At 46.0% G+C, this 13,119-nt stretch overlaps 2 protein-coding genes across 2 annotated transcripts; both read left to right on the forward strand.

The window, feature by feature from the left end:
- The first annotated feature begins 5,388 nt into the window (after positions 1-5,388).
- Positions 5,389-8,693, forward strand: LOC102712528 (probable isoaspartyl peptidase/L-asparaginase 2). The gene is made up of 3 exons (XM_006652863.3): positions 5,389-5,873; positions 7,643-7,729; positions 7,959-8,693. The coding sequence occupies exons 1-3, from the start codon at positions 5,478-5,480 to the stop codon at positions 8,460-8,462; spliced, it is 987 nt and encodes a 328-aa protein (XP_006652926.2). The 5' UTR covers positions 5,389-5,477; the 3' UTR covers positions 8,463-8,693.
- A 1,545-nt stretch (positions 8,694-10,238) lies between these two features.
- LOC102713271 (D-3-phosphoglycerate dehydrogenase 3, chloroplastic-like) lies at positions 10,239-13,095 on the forward strand. The gene is made up of 5 exons (XM_015836113.2): positions 10,239-10,899; positions 11,345-11,721; positions 11,843-11,953; positions 12,036-12,131; positions 12,213-13,095. Exons 1-5 carry the CDS (start codon positions 10,314-10,316, stop codon positions 12,882-12,884), a joined length of 1,842 nt encoding a protein of 613 aa, XP_015691599.2. The 5' UTR covers positions 10,239-10,313; the 3' UTR covers positions 12,885-13,095.
- Positions 13,096-13,119: the final 24 nt, after the last annotated feature.

The raw sequence follows: 13,119 nt of genomic DNA on the forward strand, positions 1-13,119 counted from the left end.
AAAGATTTTTAGACACAAATGAAAAAAAAATACAGATTTTCCCAAGAAACTGCGAGACGAATCTTTTGATCCTAATTAATCTATCATTAGCACATGTTGGTTACTGTAGCACTTATGGTTAATCATAGCCTAATTAGACTCAAAAGATTCGGCTCACGATTTCTCGCATAACTGTGTAATTATTTTTTATCTATCTATGTTTAATGTTCCATTTATATATCCAAATATTTGATGTGATGTTTTTGAGAAAAAAATTTTTTTACTAAACAAGGCCTCAGTTCAATGCATCCTCCACTCGACAGACGACAGCCGCTTCAGAGCTTGCAGATTCGTCCAGTGAGCATCTAGCTTAAGGGGGTGTTTAGATGGCAAAAAATTTTGGCACCAATGTTACATCGGACGTTTGACCAGATGTCAAAAGGGGTTTTTGAACACGAATAAAAAAACGAATTTCACAGCTCGTCTGGAAACCGCGAGACGAATCTTTTGAGTCTAATTATGTCGTCATTAGCACATATTGGTTACTGTAGCACTTATGGCTAATCATGGACTAATTAGTCTCAAAAAATTCGTCTCACGATTTCTGACATAACTGTGCAATTAGTTTTTTGGTTCATCTATGTTTAATGTTTTATTTAAATGTCCAAAATTTTGATGTGATGTTTTTAAAAAAAAATTTTAGGAACTAAAAGAACCTAAGCGTACCTACATACGAGTACGTGTGGAAACAACTCAGCCTAGATAGTACGTTTAACAATTTTAATCCAGCTAGACCAGATTAAATAATCTTCTCCAATCTCCATGTTGATTGGCGTCATAGCGGCTGTCTGTCTTGTCTTTCTCTCTAGTGTTCTTTCCCTTTTTTTTTTCTCTTTTGGGACTTGGGAGGTCTCTAATCGATTTGATTCTTAATTAGCTCCACGTAATTAGGATATGTCTGTCTGTCATGATGTTTGCCTGTGTGGTGCTCCATGAGTAGTTGAGCGGAGTACTTGCTAGCTTGTTCCTAGTGTCTTCCATTGCATTTTACAGTGTACTGTTGGTGAAAAGGAAAGGATTAATCCACATAAATTGTGGTTTTAATCCCTGGCTCATGAAGTGCTCAAAAGCTTTGCATCCGGCCAGCCTCTCTGGGCAGTGGGCCAGTGGCTAGCTGTTGGGTTCCGCTAGGGGCACTGGACTGCGCGTGGCGGCCCGTCCATCGGGAGGCCGCGCCAGACGCCAGTCGTAGTGGACCCACACGTCAGCCTCACAGACACAGTGCCCGGGTCCACATGACAGTGACGCACTGACGCTGACACCGGAAATGAGCCCGGGGCTCCAGTGCCGGGAATCGGCATCTACCTGCTTCGTCTCACTCTCACGTGCGTATTCCAACCAGCTGCTACTGAGGTTCCAAAACAAAAAACATTTATCATTATTTAAGTATTACAGCCGTCTTAAAATGATTTTATTTTTTTTCTCTTGCTTACCAAAAAACTGCGTTTAGAAATTACTGTATTACATTTGGTAAAATAGAAGCTGGGGTTTTGAAAAGTCAGAGGCCAAGTGCATTAGTACTTGAAATAGTGAAGGACATTCTAATACTAACATTATGTACAAATTATCTTTTAGTTAGTTTAGAGGTCATTGGATTTTGAATTACTTATATTCATTTCGGATCTTGAGTAGACTATAGGACAGAACAATTTGTTCGTGGAGCCCAAAGATTCGGATCTTGGGAGGGACCCTGAAGACGACAGCTCTGCCTCAGATTCCAATATGCACACTGGCAGGAGATAGATGCCCCTGTCCAGGTCCAGGACGCAACGAATCAACACATGCCACACTGGCAGAAGGATGAGCCATGGTCCAGGCCGGGGCCGTCGATAGGTCAGCACCCTTGGTCCTTTGCCTTTCTGTCAAATTTCCTAGTGAAATTGCTCCAGAAAATGGCTGGACGTTTTTAAAGTGCACCAGTGTCGAAGCTCATGAATTTGTGACTTGAGAAGTGCTCGAGAACACTGTTAGTGAAAGCGAAACCACTGAAATGAACAAAATCTGTTATCTAGGAAACACGATAAATGCTTAAGTAAGTTGTCGCTTTTTTGGAATAGTATGCACTTCCTGTTTTGTGAGGTGATGATACGTAGGCTTTGAGGTTTTCAACAATAGTAACCGTCGGTACCGGAAAAATCGTTGTCTCGTGGAAAATGCGATATTACTCGGAGCTTCTGAATTACACTCCCTCTTCCAGAAAGATTTTGTTTTGAGATTTGTTTCAGTTTAAAAAAAGTACAAAAAAAATACCTCGAGATACCGGTACCTCGTGGTACCAAATCGTTTCTGATCGTTGGATCTAACAATACACATCCTAGATCCAATGATGAAAAATAATTTAGTATCTTGAGGTACCGGTACCTCGAGATACCGAAGCAAATCTCTTTTGTTTTTAACTTTCCTTACATTTACCAATATAAAATTATAACAACTATCAGAGATAGAGCTAGCCCTCTTTGCCCGGTCAGTCGACCCCGACGAAATTTCTAAAATATCTACTAAAGCTTTATTTTATCTATGATTCTCTATGCTATTTAATGGGGATGGCCCAGTGACATTTTTAATTGGCTTTGCCTCTGAAAACTATAATAACCTTTATATTTTCAAATAATTATGCATGTATCCCCTATTTTTTTTAAAAAAAACTCTAATATATTTGTCTTCTACTTTACTAGCTCCAATGCAATAATTATTCTAAGAATAAAGTATTCGTTGAACAAACGAGGGGATCTAATAACGAAAATTTTATTGGACAGAGGTATGAATATATGGGTTGCTTGTCGGCGAGGACTAATGCCGCCATCCACTTCTTTTGGGGGTGCATATGAAAACACGAGGCATCTCTCACTGTCTCTTGATCAATACACCTGTGTTCATGAATAAAATGGTTTGTTCATACTTGACGTGCACATATTTTATCCATACACGTATTTAAACTAAAAAGGTTAACAAAAGCCACTTACCATTTTATCTTTTTCTTGGTGGGTTAAGCCCATTACCGTCATTTCTTTTAGATAATGGATAGTGTAAACATTTATTTCAATTGAAGCTACAACCACGTTATCACCATACTGGAGACAGAAAGCAACGGATTACCCTAATTAACTGATAGTGTGCCTAACCTTGATATGAATGTGACGGTATTTTATCCAACACTTGATCCCCTGCCCCAGTAAAATTTGGCAACGTAATCATTGAGGACAGGATATTCTTAGAGTTTGCATGGAAATTGTTTTTTGTGTGCTAATAGATCATACTATAATATAGCCACTAGATCACATTTTACAAATGAATGGAATATTCATAGTAGACTAGGATCACTATGCTCTTAAGCAGTGGGATTCCGAAAGATTCACTAACTAAAATCCCCACGAATGACATCATCCGAGGAAAGAGACTAGACATCATCCCGCAGTATCCTCCATTTTAATCCGGAAAAGATCGCATATTTAATTTCATTTTGCTGACTAACCTTGACTAAATGAATTTTGTAATTGGAATGCTAATTGAATTACTGAAAGATTTCAATTGAAGTATATAAAGATTGCTTCCAAAAGAAAGATAAGAAAGCACGCGTGAGGTTAAAATGGTATAATAAACATTCTATTAGTAGTATCCTTTATCAACGAATAAAAAAGAGAGATCACTAGATGTGTCACATCTATGTATTTCATCTAGTAGTCTAGTGGCATAATTTGATGCAAATGGGATCCTCTACAATAATACTCACTTATATCACTGATATGTGGGTCTAATAACATGTGAAATTCCTATGTCAGCGCAATACTGCAAAAATAATACTAGCGATAATCTAAACTCAATTAAGTGACGTCTACACTAAGCTTAGCAGAAGCATTGGTTGTAATTGCGACGAAAAGTTGCGTTAATTCTGGTTCTCATCTGCTTGCTCCAATCAATCAGGAAAATGCGCTATTTGTGCATGTCACGTCCTTGATTGGATCGAAAGAGATGCAACAAGTGCGTCACAGATTCGTTTGGTCTGGAAATTATCTCTTGCTTCTGAAGAGGAGATTAAAACGAATATGGGGATAATATTCTCTTGTTTATGCCTCCTTTCACCAGTTCAGGTTATATGTTGTCATTTTTCGTAGGTTAATTATACTCCTCCACGCGCTTAAGAATTCGATCAAAATGCCACACGTAATAACTCTGCAGTTTCCTCGCGAAAGATACGAATTAGAGTGCGAAAATAAAACCTTCCTGTAAATTACAGCAAAGTATATTCTGAAGCACAGAAAATCTTATGAGATTACTGCTCATATACCATTTAGGCCGCGGTTAAATCGAGAAGATAAGTTAACTTATCTCTGGCATGTAAAAAATAGTAATAGATTAGAACATAATTAATTAATTATTAATTATTAAAAAAATAAAATAGATTAATATGATTTTTTAAAACAACTTTTCTATAGAAATTTTTTTAAAAAAATATTACCGTTTAGCAGTTTGGGAAGCGTGCGCGTAGAAAAAGAGGGTAAGTTAACTTGAAGGAGGAAACGAACGCGGCCTATTCCCTTCATTTAAAGACCTTGCGATCTTACAGAATTCGTTGGTTCCATTTTAAGGGTGAAACGGTTGCTATTTGTAAACAACACCCCACAATCCCTGGCTGCAGCCGAATGCATAGAAAAAAAATTGTTCGAGAAATCTCAGCCAAATTTGAGTTGAGGTGACCAACCGATTCGTTAACGAGAAGCTTATTAGCAGCGATTAAGAAAACGGAAGTGGCACTTTAATCCCCCCGCGACCCGAGGAGATTAGCCGTAATTAATTAACAAAGTGGCCCTCGCGCGAGGAAGATTCCCTCGCATCGCATCGCGCGCGTGAGTGAGTGAGTGCGCATCCGCCCCTGATTCCAACTTGCGCCTCTGCCTGCCTGGATTCCACAGAATCACGCCCGCCCCCCGGATCCTCTGCGCCAACGCCGCCGCCGTCGCCATCCCGTGCGGCGCGAGCGCTCCCCAAAAACGAACGATACACGCGCAGTCGCGCACAAGAAACACGACCCGTACGGTGGGTCACAAACGCTCGCGCGTGCGTTAAACTTAGCAAACAGCCTGTATAAAAAATTGTATATGCAATATCTTTATAATTTATATTCGTATATAAAGTTTCACCTTTATACTAAAAATTTGTATAGAAAAATTACATAGAAATAAATTTATATCATATAAAGTTTATACAAATCATATATACAAATTTATATATGCAAATGTTCGTGTGAACATTCGCCCATTAGCCTTCACGAGAGCCCTCCCGGACTCGAGATTTCCTCAACTCTAGCCCACCCAAACCCTCACGTCCGACGCCTATAAATACCCTTCAAATTTGCACAGCCCAAAACACACAAACACAACATAGCAGAGAGCTAGCCTCCGATCGATCGAGAACGCGTAGGAAATTAACACACGACGACGATGGCTCGCTGGGCCATTGCGATCCACGGCGGCGCCGGCGTGGACCCGAACCTGCCGGAGCACCGCCAGGAGGAGGCGAAGCGGGTCCTGGCGCGGTGCCTGCAGGTCGGCGTCGACGCGCTGCGCGGCGGCGCGGCGGCGGTCGACGTCGTCGAGGCCGTGGTGCGGGAGCTGGAGTCCGACCCGTTCTTCAACTCCGGCAGGGGCTCCGCCCTCACACGCCTCGGCACCGTCGAGATGGAGGCCAGCATCATGGACGGCCGCGGCCGCCGCTGCGGCGCCGTGTCCGGCGTCTCCACCGTCAAGAACCCGGTCTCCCTCGCCCGCCTCGTCATGGACAAGTCGCCGCACTCGTACCTCGCCTTCGACGGCGCCGAGGAGTTCGCGCGCGAGCAGGTTCGCAACCACCGCTAATCACCCCAACTAATGATTTCCCATTCTGTTAATTACCATGCGAAATCACCGGTTTAATCCGCTAATTAATCTCGATCCCCCAGTACTTTGTTTGCATGGGGTGGTCTAATTAACAAATCTTTTTAACAGAAAAAAATATTGGACCTGGCACGGGAGAATAATGACGGGGTATCGTACATGCACAATCTAATGGAAGTATAAAATAATTAAATAATTTTAAAAAAAAACTGGGACATGTTCGACACGTGTAAATGACTTGGGGGATGTGCTGTACAAGTGTACAGCATGTTTGTATCTACAACCCTCCAAACAGAGCAGCAACAGCTCTGCGTAAACCAGAAATGATACAGCAGTATAGCCTATTCCTTTATTTCCTTGCAAGGTTCATTCCAGCAAGTTTCCATTCCAACATGAGAACACTTGCATGTGAATCCTACCGGCATGACATGGAAAGAAAAAAATGGTTTTTTATACTAGGAAACAATTGCAAGACATTATTAGGTAGTTTCCTTTTTAAAATCTTTTTGTGCTTATTAGTCCTCTGAGTCATTTGGGTAAACATGCCATCTATGCTTGTTACATGCTTAACTTTAGCTTTACGTGGTTTCGTAGGAAATTCAGTAGCTAGTTTACAAGGTTTATAATTGTGCAGGCCAACAAGTTAAGTAACTTTTCGTGCTTGTGAATACAACCATACATCTGAATTTTTTTCGTGAGCAGGTGTCAGCCGATCTTGCTCACGAGTTGTACTGCCATTTTCGTTTTTGTTTACATTTCCTCTGTGTTTTATGCTGTGCAATCCTTCACGTGCTGTCTGCTTCTCGTCCCCGGGTCTTCGGAGAAAGCTGTGGACGAGAGACGAGTTGGTTTTTCATGCCAGCAAAAGCAACAGCGGCGCAACCTGCCTCCTAGCGTGTTTTGTTTCCCTATCAATAGCTAGAGCGGCCATTAGCATGTTGGAGTAATAATTTCTTCGTTGGTGTTTGTGAAAAATATGCGTTTTCTTCTTGACGTTTTTTTAAAGAAAGCGTCGCAGGACGACACTAGCCGCCTTGGACATACCAAATCGTGCTTTTTTCCCCCCCGGCTTAACACGATTCGTAGGAAACCTTCCTACGATATTTCCGTGCCATTCCAAATTAAACACGTCCACCAATATAGTACATTAATTTGTGCAGCACCAAGTCAAGATTGTGCAGCACCAAGCAGAGGCCAGGAGCACTGAAAACGACCAGTCCGGGTACACTTCCCATACAAACTATAAAGCAAACAAACAGTGGAGCCAACCACCGCTCCATGGCACTGTAGCAACTAGCACGCAGTAGTGGCAAACAGCAGGTAGGCTCTCCCTTGACACGGTTGTCGCAAATTGCAACCTAGGATGGATTCTGTGCAGTGCACAGCCAGGGCAGGCTCGTCTCTCCCCCACTGTGCCCTAGCTAGATGCGTGTACTGCTCGGTTGTTTCTCTCTGTTCCGGCGAATATGCATGTGCAAGCGCTGGCCGCCATGGATGGAATCCAGGCGGCCCACCCCGAGATTTGGCAGGACCAGCAGCTAGCTGCTGCAGCCGGACGAATCCGTCGTACGTGCGTGGTCCACCCGCGGACACTGGATCTGTGATTCGCGCGCGTATCCTGTGGATCTCGTCGAGTAGTTTAGAAAAATGCTTAAGATTTGGGTATGATGCGTATGGATTTGTACTGGAGTTTGCTTGGTCTGATTTTTGGTTTGTTTGTCTCGGTTTTGCAGGGCGTTGATGTCGTGGACAATAGCTACTTCATCACCGAGGACAACGTCGGCATGCTCAAGCTCGCCAAGGAGGCCAACTCCATCCTGGTTCGTCGATTATTTCCCTTATGCTTATTATTCATTTTGTGCCAGTAATAAAAAATGTAATTTACGAGTAAAACTTCTATGGACGTGTTTATAATAATTCAAAAAATAAACACGATAAAAGAGCTATAGTTTAAATTTTGTTTTATAAGCAAGGGGTAAATTTATCTTTGAATGATGCTGTGAGCTCGTTGCTAATGTTGACGGTGTGGCGTTGACTGGTACTTGGCAGTTTGACTACCGGATCCCGCTGGGAGGGTCGGAGACGTGCAGCGCGCAGGCGGAGAACCCGAACGGCATGGTGATGAACGGCCTCCCCATCAGCATCTACGCGCCGGAGACGGTGGGCTGCGCGGTGGTGGACTCGAACGGCTTCACCGCGGCGGCCACGTCCACCGGCGGGCTGATGAACAAGATGACCGGCCGCATCGGCGACTCGCCGCTGATCGGCTCGGGCACCTACGCCTGCGCAGCCTGCGCGGTGTCGTGCACCGGCGAGGGCGAGGCCATCATCCGCTCCACGCTGGCCCGCGACGTCGCCGCCGTCATGGAGTACAGGGGCGCCGGCCTCCAGGAGGCCGTCGACTACTGCGTCAAGGAGCGCCTCGACGAAGGCTTCGCCGGCCTCATCGCCGTCTCCGGCGCCGGCGAGGTGGCGTACGGGTTCAACTGCACCGGCATGTTCAGGGGGTGCGCCACCGAGGACGGCTTCATGGAGGTCGGCATCTGGGAGTGAGATGGGCCTGGTGCAAGCGTGCTTTTCGTGCGTTCGTGGGCCCTTGGCGATCATGCGATTGCCATGGCGCGTCCTCCGCTAATGGGCTACTTGGGCCTCCTCCGTGTGCTAATGGGCTAGAATTAGTGGTTATTTAGTGGGTTGGAGATGGGTATTGGAGGTGGGGTTTGAATAATGATAATGACGATAATTCGTCTGGAAATAAATATAATGTGAAAAGTTATATTGCTACTGAGATTGGGCTTCCTGCCAACGATGATTCCTGGGCTGCGATCTGCTTCTACTTTAAAGCCCACAAGAGAAGTTATACTGTACTGCATTCTCTCATTTTTATGGGAAACTTTTTTGCTTGCATAGTTGCATCTGCCATCTGCCATGAGAATGCTTTGCTAGGTTGTTACTCCAATGCTCCACATGAATGTCTATCGCTATCAGTTCTTGCAGTTGTGCGACTATTGTTTTTTTGTTATCCAAGGAAGACCAGACCAAATGTCAAATGATCATCCCCGTTGGAGTGAACGGAGCATACCATATGGCAAGTTGGGGAACAAGTGATGTCATCACTTAGGTGGCAGACAGCACACCTATGCCAAAATCAGTAGAGCACAGCACACACGATCTGGCAGATCAGCTGTGTGGGATCAGCGAGTGTGCTACTACCACTAAATCATATTTACTCGTTTGTTAGTAGCTAACCAGGCCTTAGCTAATGCGGCGGCAAACTAAAAATTACTCGGAACGGGGAAGATCCCAACACGACTCTTTGGTTATTCTACGACCACTTGACGCGGACAACAACAATCGCGTCCATGTGCAATGTACTGTGCCAAGTCTACACACTACAGCGGAGGCGTTCCCCTGAAAGTGATGAAACCTCCTCCTCCTCTGCCTGCAGAATCTGCAGGACGCAACGCAGAATCGATCGGCCAACCGGGCCGTCAGATTCCCGTCTTTCCAACGGCTCGCGGCGATCGCGATGGCCCGGCGCTTCGGTTGTTTTGACCACGCTTCGGCTAACCTCTCGCGTTTGCGCTGCCGCATCGGCATCGGGCCGTGGCCGCCGTCGCCTCGCCCGTCGGTCGGTCCAGCATGCCACCAACCGCACTTGAATACTTCGCCGCCTATTCCACCGCGGTGCTGCGCTCTTGAGCAGCACGCTGACGCGGTGGACCAGGGAAGTGGTGCCGTTTCTCGTCAGAAGGGACCACCTGCCAATCTGCCATTACTTTGATGTGTCAAGATTCAAGAAAAAAGGGCCTTTTTTTAGCACACAGAGGGAGGAAAAACCTCGGCAAGCTGGCGGCCCTGCCTGCAAATTCTCTTTCCGTTCTTTTTTTTTGGTTAGGGTTGGAAAGAATTTGCCTTGCACGGTTGCACCTCGCTTGCTCACCATACCACCTACCACAGCAATGGACGTACCAACAAGCCTACAGGCGTACTACTACTGGTTAGTCAGTCACGCTCACCGTAGGATCAACCTGAGACTTTTCCCTTCCAATGTAGTGCAAGCATCAACTCAGCAAGTTTGATTGCGAGTGTCCAATCTATCTAGCACCGCAGTATATTCCATATTCCAAAAGCCAAAAATACAAGATGTAACTACGCATGAGTATCATTAAGTTTAAAATTTGCAATTTTCTATACTTGAACGACCAAGTGAGTGACCACAAGTCGACCTCCTCCTCATCGAAGGGTTAGGTAGGCGCCAACCAAATCACTCTCGTCTCGTGGGCTTACCTCGCTATAAGTAAAAGCGCCGCACTGCACGCCCACCCACCAAGAGCCCACCACTTCCTCGGTTTCCCCCAAAAACCCCAAACCCCTCGGCCTCTCTCGCCTCGCCTCGTCTCCATGGCGGCGCCGTCGCACACTACCACCACCCACCACCGCATCCTCCTCCCGGGGGCTCACCACCACCGCGCGCTGGCGGCGCCGTCCGTCCTCCGCCTCCCGCTCCGCGCGCACGGCCGCCGGGGGCGGCTCGCCGTCTCGGCCGGGGCGGCCGCGCCCGCGGCATCGACCGCGGCGCCGTCCGAGCCGGCCACGGGGGCCGTCGCCGGGAAGCCGACCGTGCTCGTCGCCGAGAAGCTCGGCGCCGCGGGGCTCGAGCTGCTCCGGGAGTTCGCCAACGTGGACTGCTCCTACGGTCTCTCCCCCGAGGAGCTCCGGGCCAAGATCCCGCTCTGCGACGCGCTCATCGTGCGGTCGGGGACCAAGGTCGGGCGCGACGTGTTCGAGGCCTCCGCCGGGAGGCTCCGCGTCGTGGGACGCGCCGGGGTCGGGATCGACAACGTCGATCTCGCCGCCGCCACCGAGCATGGGTGCCTCGTCGTCAACGCGCCCACGGCGAACACCGTCGCCGCGGCGGAGCACGGCATCGCGCTGCTCACAGCTATGGCCAGGAACATCGCGCAGGCCGACGCATCGCTCAAGGCTGGTGAGTGCTCCTCAAGCCTGGAAAAGACACCTTTTTAAAACATTATAAAAAGGTTCCATCGACGTGGCACTCGTATCAATGGATCGTGCTAGAACGTCTGTTTATAGAATTGTTAGTAAATCGAGAAACCCGAAAAGGTGATTGCAACAGAATTCAGTCCTCAGAGATTTATTTTCGTAGTTTCTTTTTTCCATTTTATTGCACCTGAAGTAGGCCTATGCTTCATTTGACATAGCATGAAACTGTTAAAAATGCCGTGTAAGGGTATGCGAATCATTAGAGGATGTCTAGATTCACATATTCAAATATAGATGCGATCATTTATGCTGAGACAGATGCAGCACCTTCCATGTAGTGTTGAAATGATGTCTTTGAAAGAGCGCAACATATATATTTTTTTAAATCATGATGAGTTCCAATGTTCTTAACAGTGTGTTTTGTATAGGTAAATGGCAGCGCAACAAGTATGTGGGTGTATCTCTCGTTGGTAAAACTCTTGCAATTCTTGGATTTGGAAAGGTTGGGTCAGAAGTTGCACGTCGTGCTAAAGGTTTGGGAATGCATGTCATTGCACATGATCCGTATGCTTCTGCTGATCGTGCCCATGCCATTGGAGTTGAACTCGTAAGCATGGAAGAAGCCTTGACAACCGCTGACTTTATCTCGTTGCACATGCCTCTTACCCCTGCAACAAACAAGATGCTCAATGATGAAACTTTTGCTAAGATGAAGAAGGGTGTTCGGATTATTAACGTTGCACGCGGTGGTGTAATTGATGAAGATGCTCTAGTCAGGGCTCTTGATTCAGGAATAGTTGCACAGGTATATTTGATTCTCTTGTTTTACGCACCTTTTGCATTTCATACTGGGATTTGGTGATTTTTTTTCTGAACAGTTTGTTACCCAGAATCATGCTTATATTTTTTGTTTCTCTCTGCACTAGGCTGCCCTTGATGTGTTCACTAAAGAGCCACCAGCTCCAGATAGCAAATTAGTGCTGCATGAGAATGTTACTGTAACACCACATCTTGGTGCCAGCACAGTGGAAGCACAGGTATGGTGAATTAGCTCAGAATGATGCTCCTTCATATTCTCTGTCCTAGATATCAAAATGATAAATATCTGAAAATTTCTAGGAAGGAGTTGCCATTGAAATAGCTGAAGCTGTCATTGGAGCTCTAAAAGGGGAACTTGCAGCCTCTGCGGTCAATGCACCAATGGTTCCTGCTGAGGTATGGATAATGTTTTCTGCTGAAAACCAACTTATTCCATGTGGCATTCGAGTTTATCTTACATCCTTGTGTTTCATGCAGGTGCTGTCAGAGCTTGCACCTTATGTTGTGCTTGCAGAGAAGCTTGGGCGCCTGGCTGTGCAACTTGTGGCTGGTGGTGGTGGTATCAAGGCTGTGAAGGTGACCTATGCTTCTGCAAGGGCTCCTGATGATCTCGATACAAGACTTCTCCGTGCAATGATCACCAAGGGGTTGATTGAACCAATCTCCAGTGTTTTCGTCAATCTGGTCAATGCTGACTTCACTGCAAAGCAGAGGGGAGTTCGTATCACTGAGGAGAGAATCTTGTTGGATGGCTCACCTGAGACGCCTATTGACTACATCCAAGTTCATATCGCCCATGTTGATTCCAAATTTCCCAGTGCAATATCTGAGAGTGGAGAGATCACTGTTGAGGGGAAGGTCAAGGATGGTATCCCCCATTTGACAAAGGTTGGAGCATTCCAGGTTGATGTGAGCTTGGAAGGAAGTCTTATCCTCTGCAGGCAGGTTGATCAACCTGGTATGATCGGCTCAGTTGGAAGCGTCCTTGGTGAGGAGAATGTCAATGTCAGTTTCATGAGTGTTGGAAGAATCGCTCCTCGCAAGCATGCTGTCATGGCGATTGGTGTTGATGAGGAACCTAGCAAGAGCACACTGACAAGGATTGGGGAGATTCCGGCCATTGAAGAGTTTGTTTTCCTCAAGCTCTAGGTTCATGCGTTGTAAGTTTGAAGATGCAAACATGGTGTGCAATTTTGATGTAGCTAGCTTTTTAATCGGGATCTAGAGGACTGATGGTTCTCGTTGGAATAAGCCCTTCCTGGGGTTATGGTGGTGGTTGGTCGAGTTTGATGCAATGTCTTGATTAATATGCCTTTAGGTTTGAACATGGTGCTTATTAATAAGAAGCCATCTGTTAATCAGTGTTTGTTGTCTTCTAAGGGAC

Source organism: Oryza brachyantha, chromosome 4 (assembly GCF_000231095.2).
Source record: "Oryza brachyantha chromosome 4, ObraRS2, whole genome shotgun sequence".
NCBI classification, from domain to species: Eukaryota; Viridiplantae; Streptophyta; class Magnoliopsida; order Poales; family Poaceae; genus Oryza; species Oryza brachyantha.